Source organism: Pollachius pollachius (assembly GCF_949987615.1).
Source record: "Pollachius pollachius genome assembly, chromosome: 13".
NCBI classification, from domain to species: Eukaryota; Metazoa; Chordata; class Actinopteri; order Gadiformes; family Gadidae; genus Pollachius; species Pollachius pollachius.
This window is the reverse complement of record NC_136946.1, coordinates 9,112,517-9,137,516: the sequence shown is the minus strand read 5'-3', so window position 1 is coordinate 9,137,516 and position 25,000 is coordinate 9,112,517. Positions and strand designations below refer to the sequence as shown.

The 25,000-nt window shown below is 48.8% G+C and overlaps 1 protein-coding gene across 1 annotated transcript in view; it reads left to right on the top strand.

Moving 5' to 3' along the window:
• The window catches only part of ptprua (protein tyrosine phosphatase receptor type Ua), a gene marked incomplete at both ends in the record, with an annotated part of 134,799 nt that overhangs the window by 70,158 nt on the left and 39,641 nt on the right, over window positions 1–25,000 (top strand). The window contains 8 exon segments of the mRNA XM_079748920.1: window positions 5,841–5,956; window positions 8,931–9,102; window positions 11,914–11,957; window positions 11,959–12,030; window positions 12,032–12,209; window positions 16,666–17,058; window positions 20,087–20,196; window positions 22,526–22,727. Of these exon segments, the coding sequence (XP_079605046.1) occupies window positions 5,841–5,956; window positions 8,931–9,102; window positions 11,914–11,957; window positions 11,959–12,030; window positions 12,032–12,209; window positions 16,666–17,058; window positions 20,087–20,196; window positions 22,526–22,727 (1,287 nt within the window).

The following is a 25,000-nucleotide window of genomic DNA, read 5'->3' as shown; positions in this document are numbered from 1 at the left end:
TTTAGACAAGCAATTAGTTAAGGAGAAACCTGATAGATATCCCAGCAGGCAGCAGGGCATCACACTCACACAACAGGACCATCAGTCCGTCAATCTGCATCGGACTAAAGATGCACTGGGGTTTATAGGTTTTGGACAGTAAATTGCACATGCATGGCATCCTAGCCCCTGTCTGTCTGTTTGTCTGTTTGTCTCCCTTGCCTGTCTGTCTGTATGTCTGCCTGTCTGTAGGTGTTTAATAGGGTTTATTGATTCTGTCGTCTGGTACGCCATCTTCAACGTTCAGTCTTATCGAAACTCGCGCCCACGCCCTGGCCAGGCGCCACCCCTCGCCTCAACCAGCAGGTTCAAAAGTGTGAGTGTCTCCAGTATGTCACAACGTTTCTGACACGGACAGTGTGAGACACGTGTGTGCTACATGTGTAAAAGGGCGAATCCGGACAATGTCCAGGCCTCATTCTCTGAACATTGACCGGCATAACTCTCTCTCTCTCTCTAGAGAGAGAGAGAGAGAGGGGTAGCTTCAGATGGTCCCAAAGGGAGGAGGGCTTGTGGGAGCGATCAAAGGGTGCGATGCAATCCCCCCCCCCCCCCCCTCCGATGACAGGGAGCAATCGAAGCGGACACATCACCACCCGACAGCACCTGTCTTACTGCCAGAGCTGCACAGCAGGGGGTGTGTGTCCAGAAGAATGGCTGACCTTTTCCTCTATTACTTTCTTATTTTATTTTTGGGGTGAGGAGCTTCACACTCGGGCGCAGGCACTCTCCTGTATGTCTGTTTTAAGCTAATGTGCAGGAAGAGGAGAAGAGAGACGGGTGGATCTTGATGAATCCTGAGCCTCGCTGAGCCGCGGGATTACGAGTGTTTTGTTCTCGACCAGTCACACCAGAGAGAGACCCGGCTGGCCGGCTGGCTTTAGACGACGGCACGTTATAAGCTCCTGTGATTTGTCTCACTTTTTATTATTTTTCGCCCCCTTTGGCGCTTCTTTTGCTTTGCCCGTCCTGTTCAACACCAGAGGCTCAGCGTCGCGTCGTAAAACTTTTATGGCTTTTATGTCACACTAAGGGATGATTTTCTCCTCCATCAAGCCCTTCTCTGGCCTAGAGCTGTTATCTCTACTGGCCTAGTGCTGTTATCTCTACTGTCCTAGTGCTGTTATCTCTACTGTCCTAGAGCTGTTATCTCTACTGTCCTAGTGCTGTTATCTCTACTGTCCTAGTGCTGTTATCTCTACTGTCCTAGAGCTGTTATCTCTACTGTCCTAGTGCTGTTATCTCTACTGTCCTAGTGCTGTTATCTCTACTGTCCTAGTGCTGTTATCTCTACTGTCCTAGCGCTGTTATCTCTACTGTCCTAGAGCTGTTATCTCTACTGTCCTTACGCTGTTATCTCTACTGTCCTAGTGCTGTTATCTCTACTGTCCTAACGCTGTTATCTACTGTCCTAGTGCTGTTATCTCTACTGTCCTAGTGCTGTTATCTCTGTCCTAGTGCTGTTATCTCTGTCCTAGTGCTGTTATCTCTGTCCTAGTGCTGTTATCTCTTTCCTAGAGCTGTTATCTCTGTCCTAGCGCTGTTATCCCTACGGTCCTATCGCTGTTATCAATGTCCTAGTGCTGTTATCGCTGTCCTAGTTTTTTATCTCTGTCCTAGCGTGGTTATCTCGCTAAATTGTCTGAAATTGGTGGTTACTAAACTAAAGCTTCTTCTGTCAGAAAGTGCTTTAAACAAAGAAATGTGGGACAGTTTTCCGAATATGATACGATTGTTAATGAGTTTATAATAGCTCCAGTAAGTACCTAGAATGAGGTTGCGTCGTATCTCATTTGAAATTGGGCTAGTGAAGCCCGTTGAGATTGTAATTGTAATCAACGTCTTTATAAATAAACGTGACTCCACTTGCCGTAATTGCAAAAAAAACTCTTAAAGGAGCGTTTGTATTTTGGTACAAGGCAGATCTTTTTTGAAACTCCTGCATCTATCGCCCCAGTCTTGGTGGGGCGCTAAGCATTTGGACGGTTTGATTCGAGATCACTGGGTTTGCTGGATAGTAGCGGGGCCGTTGCTATGGTGCCAATCGCCATCGCCACCACACCACACCCCTCATGAGACCTAGTCCGACCCGGTTGCAGATGGTACTGCCTGCACCCCTTCTGTCGCAGATTAAATAATCAGCTCTTTCATTCAGAGCTCTATCCTTCCCCCCCCCACTGGTCAGGGCAACTACACACAGAAACAACAAATTACAGACACAAATCTGGGGGTAGAGAGTTAATCTGGGCTTCTTCTCAGTCCACACAACACACCAGCTAACGTGTTGTAAATGCGTACCGGACCGTGCATGAGTCCGAATCTGGTGTCACATGCAAGGTATTAAAGGTAGGTTAATACCGTGCATGTGTAATCGTTTCCTGAGCAATATGCATGATTCACCAACCCTGTGCGGACAGACACACACACACATACACACACGTAGAGCATTGAGACAAGAAATTCATTAAGGAGAAACCTGATAGATTCCCCAGCAGGCAGCAGGGCATCACTCTCACACAACAGGACCGTCAGTCCGTCCATCTGCATCGGACTATAGATGCACTGGGGTTGATAGGTTGTGGACACTTGATTGCACTTGATTTGCAGCCCTATCCTCTCTCTGTCTGTTTCCCTTTCATGTCTGTCTGTATGACTGCCTGTTTAAGATGTTTAATAGAGTTTATTGATTGTGGGCAGGATTTTTTAAATGGAGGCAAAGTTGCATTTTGCTCCATTTACCAGAGGGACTCAAAGCAGAGATAATGAAGGGGAAGGAATAAGACAGAGAGCCAAACCAGTCCCTGTTTCGGCAGAATTAGAACCCTTTTTCCGAGGTCTGTTACCACGGAAACCTTAAGAGTCCCTGTAGTGTCGGGTCGAAGGGTTGTTACCCTGGCATTAGGAACAAGTCAGCGTTAACGGCTGACCTGCCCTCCCGACCTGACCCAGTTTGCCGTTTTGCTCTTTATCAGGGAAGAACCTGGGGACCGTCTAAAAAGTGCATGCACCAAAATTCCCAAGCTGTTATATGTTTTGACTTGATGGAAATTTGGATGATGTAATGAAAATTGTCATCAGTCATTTCCTATTAGAAAATCATGCAATGGTTCAGTATTTAGAAAGATATATGTGCAGTTTTAAATACTGCTGCAGAATACCATTGGAAAATCGAATACGTTTCTGGTCTGTCCAACGAAGACTTATCTGTGGGCAATCAGTGATTAGCCAGCAAAAAAAGGCCAACATTTAATGTAAAAGGTAATTACACTTGCTTCTTTGAGATCAGTGGAGTTGGAGGTGTAGCAAGTGTGGTGTGCCAAAGAGCTCCCATACAATCTCTTTTAAGCATCACTATTAGGAGCCTATTCATTGGCTGACTTTGAGGGCTATGCTGTTTTGTGTCTTGTCTCATCCTGACTTGATATGAGGTGAATGTAAGCATTACTCTGTAACAGAATAGGACTGAACCTACTGCAGCCTTCACTGTTGCTATAATGTCTTTAAACATAACGCTTCAAGGATAGAAGCACATCCACCCACGACTCAATTAACTTCAGGAGACCTTTTCTCTATAAACTGCTTTAGTCTTTGGAGAACCGTGCAGGTTCATTTGGCTTATGTTTATTTATGTATAGATAAACACACATGTATATATGTATATATATGTATATATATATTTATTTATATCTTTATATTTTTCTTTTTCTTTTCAGTCTCCTTAACATGTCTCACTCCTACCTAAAGTCAGGAAAAAGTTAAACTCCTGAAAAGATAAGGCAGGCATTGGCCACAGTGCAAAGTGATGTAGATATTTGCAGCCAGTGAACGCCTGTGGGTTTGCCAGGTTCCAATGTCCATTTCCAATTGACTGGGAGAGATTCAGTATGGAAAACGCTGGCTAAATGAGCCGGAATAAATTGAGCCGCTGCAAATGGGGATAAGCTAACCTCATGGATTTTGAGATTTAAATGATTTTGTTTATGTTGTTTTTAGATTTTTTGAAAAGTGTTAGCGCTAAACAGAAACATTGGCAGCGTTTACCAGAAGACAAGGAATGAACCCGTCGGTCTTGGCTCTCTCTGTGTAGACTGCTGAAGCTCAAATTGGCTTTTTTTCTTTTTTAACCTTCCTGATGAATATTTGAGACTGAACCAGACTGAAGGCATATCCAAATTATAACATACACCCAGCCATGTTAAAATGTATAACTATCATTGATAATTAGTTATACAATTATTCATGATCATTTAACTAAACCAACAATGTATTTCATCCTTCATTCATTATTCATTGTCTTGCGTTTTGAACCCACCCATGCATTGTCTTGGCAGGCTCTCAATTCCATTGTCACACTTGGCGTTAAATTATCGACTTTTGGACCAAAAAAACACAAGATTGAATTCCGCCCAAAGTCGTCTGATGTATAATCTATAAACTATTGACTAGTACTTTCCCTAAAGCAGGTTTGTGTCTAATAATGTTGCCAAACCATTCATCATCTTGATAACATGACAACAATGCTTAAAAATACCACAGCTTCTGCTCCAGCTCACAGTGCGCTGCAGTCACTTTGGGATATCATCATCGTTATGGCAGACCCCCCCTGCCCCTGCCCTGAAAGAAACATAAAACACACCCACTTAACACGTCCAGAACCTCCTTCTCTCACCTTGACTGTCGGCCACCAAGGGCAAAGTCTTTAAAATGTGGAGAGATGCGGGGGTAGGTAAGAAAGTGATTCCAGAGATTATAGCTCGCAGCTGTTGTGACGCGTCACGCATGCACACACACACACACACACACACACACAGACACGCTCCCAGACAAACTCACTCACGCACAAACACACACACACATACACACACAGACAGATGTGCATGTAATGTACAGTACGGCTCATCTGTTGTGTGTCTTAAACACACACACATGCGCACGTGCACACACACACACAGAACTTCTAAATCATGAAAAGGTTATGTAACCATCCTACATTGTAATTTTTTAAGCATAGAGTATGAAACTAAAAGTACCCGGTTGTTTGTGTTCAACGGCTGCAGGGGATGATGCGCTCATGTGGAAGTATCAATGCATAAAACAAAGATCATGTATACAAATATAGAAGTGTACCATTCCACGAGAACAAAGCTTTTCACTTGCTCATGCAGTCCCGCTGTGAATTATATTAATGTATTGTTCAATATTTTTATCTCTTTCGGTAAATTGAGAGTTGTTTTGCGTGTGTGGGAGCCTCCTGGGCTGCATTAGAAGGACGATAAGATGGCCGCAGCATCAGTGCTCAGCTGTGGCGAGGCGCAGGGATGTGTCCTTTTTTCATTGATGGCCCGATGGTGGAAAATTGAGAGCACTTTATAAGATACTAAAGATTTCCGATGCCGGATGAATGGATTGTGCTACACAAACAGAAGACTTGTTCCAACACAGGCAGACCAGAAAGGCATTCTGACCTTGCCTCACCTTTAACAATAACACTGTCTGCACAGGCATGCTGAAATACAATGCGTATGTGTCTGTGCGGCTGTATTGACCGTACGTGCGTTTTCCTTTTATTTCCATGTATAACACAGCCTCCATGGGTAGTATAGAAAATGGTAATTTTGTGCAAGCAACACTTTTCTACAAATGCACACACATAAGAAAAGTTTGTGGGTGGATTTCTTTACGTGTCTATTCACACACAGACCCCCTCCCCCACACACACACACACAAACACACACACATGCACACTGTTTGTGTTTGTCCTTGAGTATACTTATTATTTTGTTTTTATATATTTTTTACAGACAAGGTGCCCCACTTCTCCCGCCTGGGCGACGTTGAGGTGAACGCCGGGCAAAACGCCACGTTCCAGTGCATCGCCACGGGCAAAACAGCCGAGTCGGAGCCCTACCTTCTGGAGGTGAGCGGGGGGGGGGGTGCTCTGTTTGGATAGAGAGGAGTGGAATATAAAAAGCAGGCTGGGTTGACAGCACATGGATGAGATTAAGCTCGCCAGAGGACAAAATAATAAAACGGGCAGAAGTGAGTGAGATAGCAGACATAGATGGAAAAAAGTTGGATAGAGAGGGAGAGTGAGAAAGACACCGAGTGTGAGTGAGGGAGAAAGAGAGAGAGAGCGCGATGGAGCAAAGCAATTACGCTGGAAACAAGTTCTCACCTCTGACACACTGACTGGCATTGGTCCTTCATTTAAAACCGTACACATTATCTGCTTCTGCCAGCACAGCGGCAATAACAATAACAAACGTGATAATGGGAACGTCTCAAGCACTGAACAGGCCTGCAGTCGTGTTACTTGTCACGTCTTATCGCCCGACGGCTTCCTATTGAAATGGAAATTGAGTTTTTATTGAAAGAAACTTGAGTGCATCTGACGCTCTGTAATGGCCGCGAAAGCATCGGCCTCCATCACTTTGTCTCTCTCTCCGTCTCTGACACACACACACACACCTACTTCACTAAAACGTGCTGCGGCTGAATATTTTCCGTGTGGTTGGAATATGTGCTAATATTAGTGTTAAGGGAAAGAAAAAAGAAAGACCTGGCTCCAAAAGCCCTCACTCTCACTGTGTCCTTGAAGCCGGCACATCTGAGTGCTTTTGAGATGACATTGGGGGCGTGAAAGAGGCCCCTGCTGCAAATGAGCCCTCCCCCCGTGCCCGTAGCGTACTTCCATCACTCACGCTGGCGTCTCCACGCGCTACTTTACATCCCATCATATCCTTCGCCTTTCTTCCTACACATCTCCCTCTATCCTTCTCCACATGAAACCTCGGAACCTTGGCAATGGCAAGATATGTAGATAAATATATATATATATATATATATATATATATATATATAAAAAAGTATTCATTTCCCGAACACTTTTTCCGTGGCTTCCTGAATGCAACAGATCGTTAGACGTGCACATTCATGCACGGACGTGTGTTTGTGCGCACGAGCACACACACAAAAGGCAAAATACACACACACGCACACACACAGACACAATCACACCAGCAGAGCACGTCCGCCACTATCAACACACGGTAATTGCTCCGTGCGAGATATTGCCGTGAAGGCTCATTGCCCAAATTCTCCCCAAACGACGCCCCTCTTTCTTCCCCACGCCGTTTCTCATTACGAGCGCGAGAGAGACGAAACATCCATGTGTAATGGCATGGAGGAAAAAAAAAAAGGGTAACAAGAGATGTATGTCGCACCATTATCGCCTTCTGCAGTTCTATTTGTTGTGCTAACGCGGGCCCTGTCTGTTCATAAGCGCCGCAGGCTAATTACTTTGGGTCGCTTTGATCCTGGCTGCTGTTCTGTCTGTGGAGCCCCCCTCCCTTCTGCTGACCGGGCGCTCTGTGTGGTGGTTCCCACCCCCACTCCCTCTCAGTGCCAGTTCCACTGTCTCTAACCAGCCGCGGGTTCAGCGGCAGCCTCCTCTTTCCTGGTGAACGTCATTAGATTGGTGGTTTAACAGGTATATTTATATCTCTCCACCGTATGGTTCGTTTTTCGTTTTCCTGCGTTTCGTGTTAATGATTTGGCTCATTTCGGGCCGGAAAAATACGGCAAACGATGACGAATGGGAACAAACGAAAGAGGGGGTTGGATCACAGCCAAAGTACGATTGGTATGAAAACTTTATTTGAAAAAAAAAAAAGCTTTCCTAGTGACGCGCTAAACTTTCAATAACAACGGCCCTTACACTTCCATGAGCCACCCCTGTTGCCTTCACGTAATTACATTCCCTTAAAACTGAAAAAGCAGCCTTCCATCCACATCCCGCTAAAGCAATTTAAATATCCCGATGTGTCAGTCACCTCAGCGGCGGCAGGGCGGCGGCAGGGCGACAGCTTATGTAATAAGACGTGTGCTCTGTAGGCGAGGAGCGGGGGGGCTGTCGACTGCTACTGCCACCGCTCATTCACACAGGTTCACGCCGTTTGATTTCCGGTTCCAGGCGTCGGTTTTTTACGAGGTAGGGTGGTTTGTCTTTCTTTCGGGGAGCCATTTGCCAATAGGCAGTGAACAGATCGCTCATACAGGAGACAAAGGCTTGTGGAATACACCTGGTCGCCTCACACATCATCACCCCCCCCCCCCCCCCATCAAACCCATCTCCCCCATCCCCCCACCCCAACATCCACTTCAGTGACCGAAGGAAAAAGATATTTGAAAAAAACATTGTTTTGGTCACACGCAGCAGCCAGTGTCTCTCCCTCCCCCGCTGTCGCTAATTCCTCCCCCCTTCCCCATGGTCGGCTCTCTGATCGTCGTGCATCGCTTGACATTTGTCTCCACCTGAAAGGGCTCTTCATGGTATCTGGGTAAACATAATCACCCGCCGCGAGGGTCAGCAGGCCGTGCTCATCAACTCTCTCTCCACTTCTTCCCTCCCCACCTCTACTCCCCTCCTTCCATCCCCCCTGTCTGTCCTTTCCTCCCCACATCCTTTCTCGATCCATCACTCCCTCCTTCCTCTCCCCTCCCCTCTGTCCTGCCCTCACCTTTCTCCCTCCCTCTTCTCTCCCTCCGTCTTCTCCCCTCTTTCTCTCTTCTCCCATCTTTCCCTCTCTCCCTCCCTCCCCCTCTCCCTCCCCTACCCTCCCTCCTTCCCTCTTCCCCCCCTTCCCCCTCCCTCCCTCCCCATCCCCTTCTCCGTCACCCTCTCTCCCCTCCCTCCTCTCCCTCCCCCCCTCCCTCCCTCCCCCTCCCCTTCTCTGTCACCCTCCCTCCTCTCCCTCCCCTCCCTCCCTCCTTCCCTCTTTCCCCCCTTCCCTCCCTCCCCCTCCCTCCTCCCCCTCCCTCCCTCCTCTCCCTCCCTCCCCCTCCCCTTCTCCATCACCCTCCCTCCCTCCCTCCCTCCTCCCCCTCCCCAGCGGCGTAACGCCGTGGTGCTGGACACGTCCTCCCTGTCGCGGCTCAGCCACAAGCGCGTGGCGGCAACCTTCCAAGTGGAGGCCCAGCGGGGGGAGCAGGACCTGTACCGCTGCGTCACGCTGTCGCCGCGCGGCGCCGCCGTCTCCAACTTCGGCGAGCTCATCGTCAGAGGTAACCGTGCGTGTGTGTGTGTGTGTTGGTTGGTGGGTGGGGGGGTGGGGTCAGTGTGTGTGTTGGTGGGTGTGTGTGTGTGTTTGTTGGTGGCTGGGGTTGTGTGTGTGTGTGTGTGTGTGTGTGTGTGTGTGTGTGTGTGTGTGTGGGGGGTGGGTCTGGGTGTGTGTGTGTGTGGGTGTGCGTCTGTGTGTGTGTGAGGGGCTGGATGTGTGTGTGTGGCTGTATGGGGTTTTGTGTGTGTGTGTGTGTGTGTGTGTGTGTGTGTGTGTGTGTGTGTGGGTGGGGGGTGGGTCTGGGTGTGTGTGTGTGTGGGTGTGCGTCTGTGTGTGTGTGAGGGGCTGGATGTGTGTGTGTGGCTGTATGGGGTTTTGTGTGTGTGTGTGTGTGTGTGTGTGTGTGTGTGTGTGTGTGTGTGTGCATGTGTGTGTGGGTGTGCTTGTGTGGAGGAGGTCGAAGGCAGGTTCTACGGGTTAATTATGAAGAGATCATAATTTCTCTCTAAAAATAAACAACTTTCAAAGAAGATGACACATAAAGCCCAGCCCCCACCTCCCATAACATTTTGTTTTGCTTTGTTATACCCCAAAAATACTGCGAGGTAAGATGTTCGCCTGGCTGAATTGTTCGGGTTTTTACATGTTGGCGCCGGTCGCCGATCAATGGAGAAATAGAAGGCTCAGCTTCCCGGTTTTAAAGCCTGGGTCTCTACACAAAATAAAGGATAATAGAACAATAGCAGGTCCAAGGATGCATGCCTGGTTTTTGGGGTCGATGAATGGGCACTTGAGCTGTACTGATAACACTGTCAGGGTACATAAGACAAAAGGCTAGGGAAACACTGAACACTTTCCCAATTGTATGAAAAATTGGAGTGTCGACATTTTTGTTAATGCAGAAATCCAGTCCAGGGAAACTTAAGTTGAATCTTGAATCTTGAGATACACTCATGTGGAAACTCAAAGATATTGCAACTGCAAAACTTTTAACTTCTAGCTTTGCATTTGAAACCAATCTGCCAGTTTCCACGAACCACAAACAAAGTACCCCACTAATAGGCTCAAATACATACCATCAACTTGGCATACAGTCCGCTGGACGAAACCGGCATTATTGGAAGGGCTGCCTAATATCGACAAAACAGATTATCGCTTCTTTCGTCTTTGCAGTCGACACTACTATGGCACTGTGATTAAAGTTTAAAGTCTGCATTAGATTTCCAAACTTTCCCCAGTAGCCTCTTGTTTGTTCTGTGTTTAAGTGTAAAGTTTGCTTGATTGTGTTACAACTCTCCCACTCACCATTCCCTTGTTCTGCCCCAGGCATGAGTAAGACAATATTCACTAACTCTTACCAAGCCCATCTTTCCTCAATTATAGTGCCAATTAAAAGGCAAAGTTACATTGCAGTTCTTTAAGTAGGGGGGCGGGGGTTGGAATATGCTTGGCTTTTATATGATACTGCAGTCATTCGTATTATAATGAAGGTATGAATTTAATAGATATTGCTGCAACCCTAGTATGAATTGACACATTTATACAGATCAAAATGGTGCTGTGCCTTAGCTGCATCATTTCCTCAGTGATCTCCATATGAACAAAGTTTGGTTTATCTTCACCTGCTGGTGTGGTTACCAATTATTTGAACCAACTTCCTGGGGGCTCTGTATAGCGTCCATGTTTGAGGATTGCATAAGGAAGTTCAAGCTAAATTAAGTTGTTTTCTTACCAGGAAATGAAAATGCACTTTCATTTTTTTACTTTTCCTTATTTTCTCATCCGTATGTATTTTATTTTATTCTTGCCTTGCCTACAATGCCTATTTAAGATGGCCATAGTGACAGCATTAGAACCTTTCACACCACAAACACAGGAGGTTCTGCATTCAGAACACAGTCTTTACACAAACATACTCGTGCTCATGTTTACCTGGCCTAGGTCCTTGTGTACCGCGTTGTTAATTAAGTGTTTGGTGTTTCAGCGGAGTGCGTTGTGCTCATTGCGTTCGGTCATATTTTAGTCAACAAACACGATATTACACAAGGCCCCATTCTGTCCACAGGTGGACATGTGAGACTAATTAGGATCATGTAACTAATGAGGTCATTATGTCCTTACCTTGGCTCATTTTTCTTTTTTTCGCCCCGGAAAATAAATGGAATTAATCATGCTATCATTCTCGAAAATAAGCCCATTATTTGACTTCATTAGAGTGAAAATTAAGGGCTTTGGTCCGCTCAAGAGTCACTTACATTGTCGGAGATGATGAACAGATTCCTTTGCACGCCTTACCGCTCCAGAATTTTTCTATTATTGAAAGTATTAAGGGGGGGGGGGGGGGGGGGGGGGGGGGGAACACAGGAATGTGATTAATTCCTTGACTTTTCTGTTGGAAAATGTGTTCATCGTCTCAAACACGAAGCAATATATTCCAACTGTCTCCTTTTTCTCCACCATTGAACATTATTTTTTTTCTGTTTCCCTCACCCCAGCTATCAGATTACCTTTTATGAACTGAAGAATAGCTCTGAAAGCAGAACGTACCTTTTCACTATCTTTTAAATACCGTTTTCGGAATAAATTGCGGACGGCTTATCCCTAGTATTCACCCATGTATGGTTTTTATGGCTTTTATGTCCCTAATGTTTTGATGTCTCACTGTTGTTGGTTGTCATATATATACGGGCATAGTCGGTGTCCTTATTGTGTTTTACTATCTTTATTACTTCTTTACGACTGAGGGAGTAATAAAGACTCCATTAAACGAATAACCTTTTATTTTATTCATAATGTTCCTCCTTCCTCCCCACAGTGCCCCCCACACCCATCGCACCCCCCCAGCTGCTGCGGGCGGGCCCCCACCTACCTGATCATCCAGCTCAACACCAACTCCATCGTGGGGGACGGCCCCGTCATCCGCCGGGAGATCCCAGTACCGGGCCAGCCAGTCGCCCTGGACCGAGACGCACGGCGTGGGCTCCCTCACCTACAAGGTCTGGCACCTGGAGCCCGACACCGAGTACCGCATCAGCGTGCTCCTCACCCGGCCTGGGGACGGCGGCACAGGGGCCCCGGGGCCACCCCTCACCAGCAGGACCAAGTGCGCCGGTGAGTCGGGGGGGCCTGGTCCTCCTGTCGCGGACCCTCGATTTGTGGATTGGAGCATTTGTTCTTCGGTGTCTCGCTCACGTTACCTCAGAGAGCGGGGAGGTGTGAGAACCCCGAGAGTTGTCTTTCCTAAAAGTCGTTTTTGATGTCTTGCTCGTCTGACTCGGAGAACAGGGAGAAGGGAGAACCCTAAGTAGTCTTTCCGAAGAGTCGCTCCGTTGTCTCGCTCGTCTAGCTCAGAGGACGAGAAGTTCAACTTAAAATTGTCTTTCTCAACGTGTTTCGGTGTGTCTCACCGATGTTACCTCAGAGAACCGCGTTTCGAAAGTAACCGCTTAAAACTCATGTGAACAGTATCATTGTAGCAGTGTTAACACAGGTGCGGCTCGTTAATGATCAGGGGCGCGTTCCATTTCTTGCTCAGGCCTGTGCACCAGTGTAGACATTACTCATGAAGTAGTTTCACGTCGTATATTGTAATGTCAGTCACTCGGAACGTCTCGTAGTCAGCCCTGAGTTCATCGGGCTATAACAACCTCGCTGGCAGATCAAACAAATCCACGTTGATAGATAATTAATGACAACATGGGATGAGATAGTGGATGTTTGTGGTTTCTTAAGACATGGAGGGAGTCTCAGGAAATGCTGGCGATATTACCAGGTACATATGGGCTGGCTTACTTGCAAGTTCTTAATAGGTTTGGAATTGGCAAAATAAAAATAAAAATTTAAGATAAAAAGGGCTGACAGCGGCCTTTTCCTGGAAATATTGTGCGAAAATCTGATATATATATATATACAGCATATAGGTTAAAATAGAATCATTTCAGTAGTTGGCATAGGAAAATAAACGGCTGCTGTCTTATTAGATATTGATACGCTTTTAATACGTTTGATTTGTGTATATGCTTTACTTTGAGATACTCAAAGACTCTTCACAGCAGCTATCATCACATACCTAAAGCGGCCTCAAACAGCACCTTATAAACAACGCAGTGAGAGAACAGAGTCAAGCTAACAGAAGACCACCAAGACGCATTGTAAAACGTGCGGGAGCGGTTTTCACAGAGAACAGACCACCGAGCCTCGTGTCTGGAGAAACCTCGTCCTCATTCACCGACACCTGAACCGACGAGGCCAGCGGTGTCACCGCTGGCACCGCTCCACATTTAGCCTCCAGTGTTCTCCGTCGCAGAAGAAGAAGGAGAGACGCCTCGTAGTGTGGCTGGCAGCCAGCGACCCCCCCCCCCCCCCCCCTTCTGTCGACGTCTCTGATCGGCGTGCGCACCGACCCCATTGTCAGGCTTCCGCGCTTTTTGTTTGTGGTTATCTTTTTTGATGCAGCCTGCAGGGAAGGAAGAAGGGAGGGAGAGAGGGAGAGAGAGACAGAGGGAGAGGGAGAGGAGAAGGGTAGGGGGAGAGAGAGAGAAAGAAAGATCGGTAGAGGGAGAGAGAGAGAGCGAGAGAGAGAGAGAGAGAGAGATAGGGGGTGAGAGAGACAGTGTCACAGCACCAACCCAGTTTCTACCTGCGCTCTTTTCCCATCAATATTCCCCCCCCGCTTGGAAACAGAGTCGTGTTCCAATATTTCCCAGTATGACGGCGTCATACTTTTATCTGTGGTCTGTCAACACAGTTCACACTCCTATCTGCATGCTTCATCAATATTCCCAGGACGTTACCGTGTCTTGTGTTCTTAAACAAAGACCAAACCTTGACTTTTATTTTTTATTCTCAAAGCCAAGGCCGGGCGGCAGCTCTATAACCATGGCGCCCTGTGTTTAATTAGGAAATGCAAAAAGTTAGAAAAACCCGTAGGAGTAAAGAAAGTGGTGACAGAAAGTTCTGCCGCAGAAAGTGTGCTGAATTTGTCTGAAAATGACCCTGAAATACCCTCAGGATCAGGGTGGGTTGGGAGAGAAGGGGAGGAAGGGCCCTTAAATAGCGTGTCATCATTATCTCACCAACTGGCCCCCCTGAGAGGCCTGATCATAAGCAGCCGTCTGCGGCGCTCTCACTGACACACGGCGCTGGACAGAGAGACAGCTGTGGTCACAGCAGCTGGGGCCTGACCCCTTCCAACCCCCTCAGTCCCACCCCACTGTCCACCCCCCCATCATCCACCAGGATCATCTGCGAGACCTGCCTTATAGTCTCTCTCTCTCTTTCTCTCTCTCTCATTCTTCTCTCTCTCTCTGTCTCTCTCTCCCCTCCTTCTCTGTCCCTCTATCTCTCTCTCTCTCTCCCCCTGCTCCGTCCTCTCTCTCCAATCTTCCTCTGTCTCCCCGCTTCTTCTCTCTCTCTCTATTTTTCTATCACCCTTTCCCTCTCTCTCCTTCTTATACTCTCTCTCACTCCAACTCCTCTCCCCCCATCTCTCTCTCTCTCTCTCTCCCTCTCTCTCTCTGTCTCTCTCTCTCTCTCTCTCTCTCTCTCTCTCTCTCTCTTACTCAACTCTACTCCATTCATCTCTCTTTCCCCTGCCTCACATTAGTCTAGTCAGGCCACTGTGCATGTTGATATGTGGCCTGACCAGAATGCAAAGCACCGGCCATGAATGGACTGCAGTGAGCTAACGAAGCATCCTTTTTCTCCTATTCATAAATAAAAGCCTCTCCCACACACACACGCACGCACGCACGCACGCACGCACACACGCACGCATGCACGCACAAGCACAAACAGATGTACACACACATTCATAGGGACATGCTCCACTAAATGTCCAGTGTTTGCCCTGACTCCACTGGAGAACGTAAGAATGACAGACACGCCGCTGGTATCTGGCAGCTGCCTGGGTCCTTACTTGATGGATCGTGTTTGCTTCAGAAGCATGCCAACATAATAAAGTCGTTCATCTCGCTTTGACTCCATCATAATAAATCATTTTATTAATAATCTCCTCTTGGATGTTCTGAAATTATTCATAAATATCTTCATAACATCGTATTTTTTATTCAAAGAAACTAAACCTGTCAAGAGCTTAAGATTCAGCTCCTTGAATAAATAGCTGACAGCGATCAATGAATACTGGGCATATTAGGTAATTAAACATGCTTGGAGTTCTGTTGTCTCTCCGAAAAAAAAACATACCTCAGCATAAAGCAGTAGCCACTCAAAGCACACCATATTGCCTAACATTCACCCATTCATGCACACATTCACACACCGACGGCAGAGTCAAACATGCAAGGCGACAGCCAGCTCGTCGGGAGCAGTTGTGCAAGGTATCTTGCTCAGGGACACTCTATCCTGGTCACCGGAAGGTTGATAGTTCGATCCCCGGCTGCACCTACTCCGCCGTCGGTGGGTGAACTATCAACCTTCCTTCCTAGCAACCTTCCGGTAACCAGAGGGTAAACCCTCTTTACCTCTTGAGCCACATGCCGCCCCCGCGTGCGTGTTTAACAAACCTGCCTCAGACACATTAAACACGATAACACCCATTTCCAAGCGGTATCTCTGGCCAGGAACCCAGCGCCCATATTAAGCCATCTCTTAACATCCAGCGTATTGTAAAGCCCATCAGCGTCTTATGAGCCGTTCGGGGCTCACACATGATAAAGTGGCCTCCTGAGGAACGCCTGGCCCCCTCTCGCTGGGCGGCGGGACCTCTGAGCGTGATGTGGAAGGGGGTCCTCCCAGCCTGACACGCGGCGATGGTTATTAGGCCCATCATCACGCCTAATGACCCGTCCCCGGGGCTTCCGGGGCCCTGCCCCGTGCTCGATGGGAATCCCCGTTCATCCCTACACAGCCGGGGACCGGAGCATAGGGAAGCGCGTGGGCACGGTGGCTAATGGGCCTGTGTTCCTGCGCTGCCGGTGCTCAAGCCTCTGCCTCCTTGGGCTTGGGTTTGAGTTGTAGATGTTGTGGCGGAGGTGCTATGGATAGACGCAACGTTAATGTCGAGGGGGGGAATTTGACATGGAACTAGATCGCTTCAGGGCTTTTTGGCTGTAGATATCCTTGCTGCATTTTTTGGGATCCATAGTGGATGGTTGAATTATGAAATCCGAACCATGTCGGCAAGAAGCGGGGGGGGGGGGGGGGGGTAAAGAATGATGGCTCATTCACTGTACACAATATCATACAGGATTACGCATGGGACAAATGTAAGTGAGACGGATATAACCCCCAAAATACGTCGTCATCCTCTACCTTCCGTTTACCACATCACATCTGCCCTCACTCTCTCGCTCTGTCTCATGGTCTCTCTCTGTATCTCTCTCCCTCTCTCTCTCTCTTTCTCACTCCCGCTCTCGCTCTCCGCCCCTCTCTCACTCACACTCTCGTCTAGTCGACTTCACTTGACCAGCCCTTAATCACAGTTACAGCCTCAAAGGGCTCCCCCCAGAGAGGGAGCCTTCCGTCCTTCCGGGGACGGTTAGCAGGGCAACGGTTGCTGTCACAGATGCTAACCCTCTCTGTCCCTCTCTCTGACTCTCTCTCTCAGAGCCCATGAGGCCCTTGCGCGGCCTGACCGCCACGGAGATCCAGCCGCGGCAGCTGGCCCTGCAGTGGGAGCCCCTCGGCTACAACCTGACCCGTTGCCATAGCTACAGCGTCTCCCTCTGCTACCGTTACTCCATGCCCACGGGAGGCGGCGGAGTCCCCGGCGGCCGCGGCGGTGGTGTCAACGGCGGCGGCGGGGGAGTGGGCGGGCCCGGTGTGGTGGGCCCGGGGAACAACGCCACGGTGCGCGAGTGCCTGTCCATCGAGCGCAACGCGTCCCACTTCACGCTGCGTGACCTGCCGCCCTTCAGGCCCGTGCACGTGCGGCTGACGCTGGCCAACCCCGAGGGCAAGAAGGAGAGCCGCGAGGTGACCTTCCAGACCGAGGAGGACAGTGAGTCTGGTGGGGGGCCGCCGGGGTTACATGGCTGCAGCGCCGCTGAGGCGTGGGGACTGTGTGTGTGTTTGTCTGTGTCTGTGTGTGTGTGTGTGTGTACATTTGCTCCTGTCTGTGTCTGTGTGTGTGTGTGTGTGTGTGTGTGTGTTTGTTAGTCAGATGTATTCCAATGTTTGTGTATGTGTACTTTTGTGAGATGTCCTTCATTTACAATATTGTGTGGGATGATTGTTTATCCGTTATGCCCATTTTTGGGTATGTCAGTGTGTTCGTACGTTAGTGCGACGTGCATGTACAACACTGCTTGTATGTGTACATTAGTATGACGTAAGACGTATGACGCTGATTAGGAGACCTGCCCCCCCCCTCCTGCTGAGCGGCGGGGCTGTGGACGGACCACCCGCCGTTTGATCACAGCAGCCAGTCAGCAGCAGCCCATTATGAGCAGGAAAAGCTCAGAATGCTGATGGCGCGCACATCACACACACACCACCTCTCCCACCCACACTAGGCCCCTCACCGCCACGCTCCCTTAGTTATTGTGCCGCCGGTCGGTGGCGAGAGTAGTGGCGTAAATATGCAATAATAATTAAACAACAACAACAAAGACGCAGTCCTATCGACTGGTGGAAGGGGGCTGAGTCAGCGTAACTAAAGAGTCCGTCGGCCGTTTTAAACGGAGGCCGTTTTAAACGTGTGGGCTTCCGCCCCCACAAAGGGCACACGGTGTTTTGGGTTGATGTTGTTGTTTTTTTTTGCTTATCTCGGTACTAATATTTTCCGGTGTGCATCAGCATATCAAATGCATTCTGATGCAAATTCCCCCTCGCCGGTCGCAACAGGGAGAAGGTGGAGGGCGCATGCTAATAACGTCGCTGCACGGCCGTTGTGTACACTGTCGTTACACGCCGCTGGGAGATAATGTCGACCCTGCAGAGAATCCATGAGGGCAGAATGCCAATCTTAATCTTCCAAAGCGGTCGATTCCCCCGGACTTTTGAATTACCGATGAACATTTGAAGCTGCTGCATATTGAAAAACTGCATGGTTTGAAGTCACAGCTAAGCGGGGGTAAACAACGCCGTTAGAAACCCATACATCACAGCTAATCTCTATTATCGGTGTCTACGTTTATTAATATTTAACTGCAGGATGAATGTGTCAATTAACTCTTAACTAATTCCCCGAACGATCAATTAAATTATAACAAGAGAATACATTAGCACCAATCTAAATAACCACTACCACAGTTTATGGAGGGAAAGGTGGAGGACGTGGTGCTGGTGGTGGAGGCATTTGTCGGGGATAGTTGTGTTGATGGTGGACTTTGTAGTGGTGCTGCTGGAAGTGGTTTTGGAAGAGGTGGTGGGAGATGGTGGCGGTGTTGCTGGTGTTATGGATGACGGTGGCCGTGGTGATGTAGGTAGTTCTGATCCTGATGGTGGATATAGTGGTGATGGAGGAGGTGATGCTGGAACTGGTACTGTAGGCGTTGGTGGGAGATGGTGGAGGTGGGGACGGAGGTGGTTATGATTGTGATGGTGGATATAGTGGTGCTGGTGGAGGTGGTCATGGGGCTGTGGACTGTGTGGGAGCAGTGAGATGACTCCAAAGAGAAAGACGAAGAAGAGGCAGCGAGAGTGAAAGATAGTTAAAGATAGAAAGAGCAGTATACCGTGAAAAGAAAGTCAGATAAAGTGTGAGGGAGAGAGATAGAGGCTGAGGAACCGGGCTGTAGAAACATAGATTCTGTTGTCTTTCTCATGTGTTAATGTTGGGGTGAGCTAGTCGTGGAGAGACACACACCAACGGCAACCTACACAGCTCCACTACACTATAGAACACACACACACACACACACACACACACACACACACACACACACACACACACGTACACACACACACACAGACAGACAGACAGACAGACAGACACACAGACAGACACACAGACAGACACACAGACAGACAGACACACAGACAGAAACACACACATACAGAAACACACACATACAGAAACTCACAGATCATGACAAAGAGAGGGGAGAGCGATTATATTGTCTTTCTTCAAGCTCCGCTGTTCTCTCTTACTCATCGTATCCTATCGATTATCAAAAACTCCTCTCTTCTTCCCGTCGCTTCTTTCATCCCCGCCTTGTGTCCCGGGCCTCGGCGTGGTGCTAAAGAGCAATAAACGTGTCGTGAGCCGTGACGCGGTGCTCTGTCATCAGCCCAGCGGACGCCCGCGGGCATCCGGGGGGGGGGGGGCGGGGGGGGGGAGAGAGACTCTGCGTGCCTCCCAACGAGGGGCCCAGTGTGGCGGGAAGCCTCGTATACACATCCTGTTTCATCACCACGGAGGGCATGGAAAAAAGCCCCCGCTCTTCTCCTCTTTTCCCTTTCTTGATCTCTCTCGTTCTCTCTCTCTCTCTCTCTCTCTCTCTCTCTCTCTCGTTTGCTATCTCTTGCTCTATCTTGCTCTCTCTCCTTCTATCTCTGTTACTCTCTCTTTCATTCTCTCACTTGCTCTCTCTTGCCTACTCTCTCTCTCTTTCACTCTCTCGCTTGCTCTTTCTTGCCTACTCTCTCTCTCTCTTGTTACTCTCTCTTTCTTGCCTGCTCTATCTTGCTCTCTCTCTCTCCCACTCTCTCTCTCATGTTACTCTCTTTCTTGCTTGCTCTATCTTGCTCTTGCTCTCTCTCTCCCTCACTCTCTCTTGCTCTCTCTTTCTCTCTCTCTAGCTCTCTGTCGCTCTCTCTCGCTCTCTCTCTGTGGCTCCCATCATCAATTTCTCTTTCCCCGTCCAGGGACTTTGAAGCCCCCCCCCCCCCCCCCCCCCGCCCCCGGCTAAAGGCGGCACATAGTCCATTACCTGGAGTCCATTAGTTTGAGCCATGAGCGTTGGTATTGTACGTGTGTCGGTGTGTGTGAATGAGTACCTGTTTGTGTCAGTGTCGCTTTGTGTGTGTGAGCGCTTGATGTTTATGTGTTTGTTTTGCTTTCCTTTCTCCACCAACCTCCCCAGTTCCCGGTGGCATCGCCTCGGAGTCCTTGACCTTCACCCCATTGGACGACATGATCTTCCTCAAGTGGGAGGAGCCTCTGGAGCCCAATGGACTCATCACTCAATATGAGGTATCGCTCTCTCTCTACTCACAGTGTGGGGCGGTGAGGGCCGGCGTCAGAGAGCCATGCTGGTGTCCCGAGGCCATGATCTGTTTCTCTTGTGGAGATCAGTCTAGCCTCAGGCCCGTTGGAAGCCAACAAATGACCAGGCTAGCGGGAGACGCTTTCCATTCGTGGCGAACACGGAGGGCTCCGGTCTGCTTGATTTCAAAAGAATGCCGCCGCCAGAGGTGTTGCAATCAACAGCGCAATCAAAAGCATTTAATGGGAAATAGACCGAAAACAACGTTAAAAGATGAACAGAAATGATGAGGAACTGGATTTTCTCTGAGGACAATATTTATGTATGTATTTATGTATACGGCGAGTAGTGCATGAGCATTAGAGTTATTTAATCTCATAGGCAGTAGGTTTTTTTTACGTGAGGCCACGCCTATATGTTTAAATCCCGCCAACGCCAGACTGATGCAAAAACACAAACTGGTATATCTGGATGGATGGCCTCACATGGCTGGGTCTTGGGGCCACTTAGGGCCCCTGGGAGGGATTCAGAAACCTTATTGTCGCTCAACAGCGTGACTGAAATTTCCCCCCAATGGACGTCCCTCACATTAAAAATATATAAATGCTAAATATCCACTACCAGATTTTTGCATTTGTGGTATAACGTTGTGCTATTCTATGTTTTCCCAGGGGGCCATTTCCTAGATAAAAAAGTGATAGCACATTTTTTCCGTCCCCTGTCATTCTTCTAGGAACTAGCCTTGTTTCGTTAGCATTCTCTTTTTGTTTTGAACTTCTCCTCGCTCCTCGATAGCATGAACAAATGATGCAAGGAACAGCTGGCTCCACAAGACTAATGTTCCACAGGTGTTGCACAGTGCTTGTTCTCCGAAATCTTCTGTGTGTCTCATCTTATTCACCATCCCCTCTCTTTCCTTCCGGTGAAATGACTCATATCGACGAGAAACGACACCCATTCGTCTCCCACGTTTGTGTTACTCTGTTGTACCGGCCATTTCCTCTGTTCGTCTCCATCTACCTCTCCCTGTTCTGTTTGAAATCCTTTGTCTTCGCTCCGGCGGAGGAGTTATCTTGGAGAAGAGCTGCTGTTAATACTTAAAGTCCTGGCTTTCATCGATCGGCGGTCGCTACTTTAACAAGTCGAGGGAGGGGGGGTTGGGGATTTATGTTTTCATACCGTAGCCTCCGACTGTAATTACACAGAGAGGGGAGGGCTATTGTAATGACTCGTCTTCCCTATGGGACACATTCGCTAGGGGTAAAGAGCTGCTAGTGTTATAGGTGGAGGGTGGGTGGGGGGAGAAGGGGGAGAATATTTAAATGTTTCGATTTAATTATTGATGCTCCCCGGACAAAGTAAGTGTATCGTGAGATCAGGGGCTTTTTGATTTTATATTTTTGTTGGAGCCCGTACTCAGATACAGTCAAATGTGCTCTGCTCGCATTGCTCCCGGACGTAGAAAAAGAAATCACCCCTTTGCCTTCCCCTGGATGTTAAGAAGATAAGTTCTTACAGTTCACATCCACCACAGACAGGGGGCTGGGGGGGATATCACAAAGAGAACCAGAGCAGAGGGAAGCGGTGATCTCGCTGTCGTCTAATGCGGCAGAGCCACGGAGCTGCAGTTCCGTCAGGGATTGCACAACTAGACTTGCCCTTGCGCGACCCTCACCTTCATACAGGGTCCTCATCCATGCCCACGTCAAACGTCTGTCTATCAGTCACACCGCGAGGGGGAGAGAGGGGGGAAAAGGGGGGAGAGGGCCGCCATGCAGAATGGAACCAGAAGGGCCTGGCCCCGTGATTGGCTACCATCGAGGTTGACACCCGGAGCGTACCACCTGCCTGGGCCTCATCAATCATGTTTTACTGTCACCGACGCCGCCGCCATTACCAGCACGGCAACCGGGAGGATTTGTGAGGTCAACGATTCGTGCAGGCGTTTTGTCTCGCGGCGGGACAACATACCTCCATCACAAGGAGAAAGGGTTCTCGGTTCTGTAGCAGGGGCTAACTCCCAATCCCAAAGAGAGAGAAGCTGAGAAATCAACATTCTGCATTCACTAACGAGCTCCGCCCAGAGGGGCCGGCAAACCGGGGCTAATCAGCTGGCCTGGCGCCAGACGAAACAGCTCACAACTCTAAAAACACTCGGATCTGTCCCCCACTGTTTTTTTTCTGATCCTAACCGGAGCATTTTGCATCAAGGCGTTTCTATTTTGTAATACATGAGAAAGAGAAAGGTGCATTTTTTTCATCGAGTGAATCTCAGGATGTTTGAACCCGATGTCTCCCCGCACCCTCCGCACACAGATCAGCTACCAGAGCATCGAGTCGTCGGACCCCAGCATCAACGTGCCGGGCCCCCGGCGCACCGTGTCCAAGCTGCGCAACGAGACCTACCACATGTTCTCGGGCCTGCACCCGGGCACCACCTACCTGGTGTCGGTGCGCGCCCGCACCGCCAAGGGCTTCGGACAGACGGCCCTGACGGAGATCACCACCAACATCTCTGGTGAGCGGAGCGGAGAGGAGGCCCGCCAGGGATGTGGAGGGGGGGGGGAGGCAGTGGGACTGGTGTGTGTGTGTTTGTGTGTGGCTGGATGTGTGTGTGTGTGTGACTGTGTGTGTGTGTGTGTGTGTGTGTGTGTGTGTGTGTGTGTGTGACTGGATGTGACTGTGTGTGGATGTGACTTTGTGTATGTGTGTGTGTGACTACATTTTTGTGTTTTTTTGGCTGACACTGGATGTGTGTCTGAGTGTTTGTGTGTCTGTTTGTGTATTTGACGAGGTGTCTGGATGGTGTCTGTTATGTGACTGGACTTGTGCGTGTGTGTGTATGGATGTGGTGTTTCTGTGGATGTGACTGAATGTGTGTGTGTGTGTGTCCCTCTATGTGTGCTTTGAATGTTAATGTTGCAGCAACTGCTATGGCCTGATAAACAGTAAGTCCTTCCAGGTTGCAAGACATTATGCTCTGAAGACTGAGGACCCCTAGGGGTTTTGGTAGGACTAATATTTTGTCTGCGTTTAATGACACTCCCTTTACTCCCCACTCTCACACATTCTCACAGACACTCTATCTCTCTCACACACACACACACACACATCTCATTTTATGACCACACATTGTAGAGCCATATAAAACCACTTTGTCAGCAAATTGCTTTGTTGTATGGAAAACTAGCAAACAGTGGATAATACCGGGTCTTAGGCCTGTATTTAAAAGGTGTTGGAAAGCATAGGAAGTAACTTGTTACATCACTGGTAACAACACTAGTTACTAGTAACATATGGTGTTTAAAGACTCTGGTAGTACAATTCCACTTTTTTTGAAAACATAATGCAAATTGTAATATGTATTACAATTTGTATGAATATTCAATCCTCATGGCAGTTTAGTAGCAAACCTAGCTGAAAGTGTGTTTTTCCATCACACAGCATACGACTGTGTTTCACATGCACTCTGCATACACAAGTGCGGTCAATGTAATCACGTGGCATAGGTATTATGGCATGTACCCAACCTTTTTCTCTACTTCTCCTGTTCGGATTTACATATGTGCTTGACCTTTCCCTGCGGCTCGCCTCATCATGTCACACACCTCCAAGCGCGGCGGAATGGTGTGAGTCCATCTTAGTAATCAACAGCTAGGCTCTCTCCCCCTCCCCTGGGGCGGTCTCTGCCAATCTGTATCCTCACTGCCTCTTTCAATCAGCCGCAGTGCTCTTTACCACACGGACCCCGGCTCCCTGTTACCTGGCCTTTATGTGGCTCTCCTGATTCCGGCACCAGGAGCAAAATATGTATTCCACCCAATTAATCATAAGTAGGCCGACTGGTATTAGGAGCAGGGTCGGGCAGGAGAGGAAAGGTGCTGCTGTCGGCCATATTGAATTGATTTGCACATAGTGCTGGGTAGAGATGAACCCGTGGGAGCGCAGCCCCACTGTGCCCTGAGTCAGTGGTGAGTGTGCATGGGTAATGTCACGCCGTTGGTTTATTCATGATGTACGACGGATTAAACCAGATAGCAAGGAGTGGATCCGCCCCAACACAGTTTGACATCGCTATCTATAATTCAAGATTTTTTTGGGGGTTGTGCAGGTGAGGGATGTCTGTGTGTTTGTGTTTGTGTATATGTGTTTGTGTGTGCAGGGGAGGTGAGTGTGATTATGTGCGTTCAAGGGAGGGGAGTGTGTGATAACGTGTGTCTGTGTGTGTGCGAGCCTAAATCGATGTTGTGTTTGCACACATGCATCTGGGGGAAAACGAAAACACGCATGTGTTTCACTCAAGTCTTTGATTCGTGAGTAGCCTTAACCCAGATTGTCGGCGGGGGGGGGCACAGGTGTTTTTTTTCCCGCCTGACTGAAGCTTTGCCTCCATCTTATTTTACGCTCTCACGCCTTTTGTTTAAGTTTAATCTGCTACCTCGCTACCATCTCGGGGCTAATTCCCTCCCGGTAGCCGAGCCAAAACCAAAACACTCCCACCCCCCCTGGAGTTTCCCGGGAGCTCCGCTAAGCGGTGCCGTACCTCTGAGATCTGCCCCAGTTACAGGAGCCCCCCAGTGGGCTCCCCGGGTTGGCAGCAGACGGTCCCGGTCCTCACCCCCTCGCCACCGCCGCTGTCGGTGGCGGCGGGGGCTAGAGCCTGGGTGAGCTTGGCGTTTGGCGGTTGAATGATCATTGCTTTGATATCTAAGTAAAGGATGAGTGCCGGGTGATTTAAGCACAGATGCTCAGAGGACCCCCATTCATCAAATGTGTTGACAGCGTGTGCCA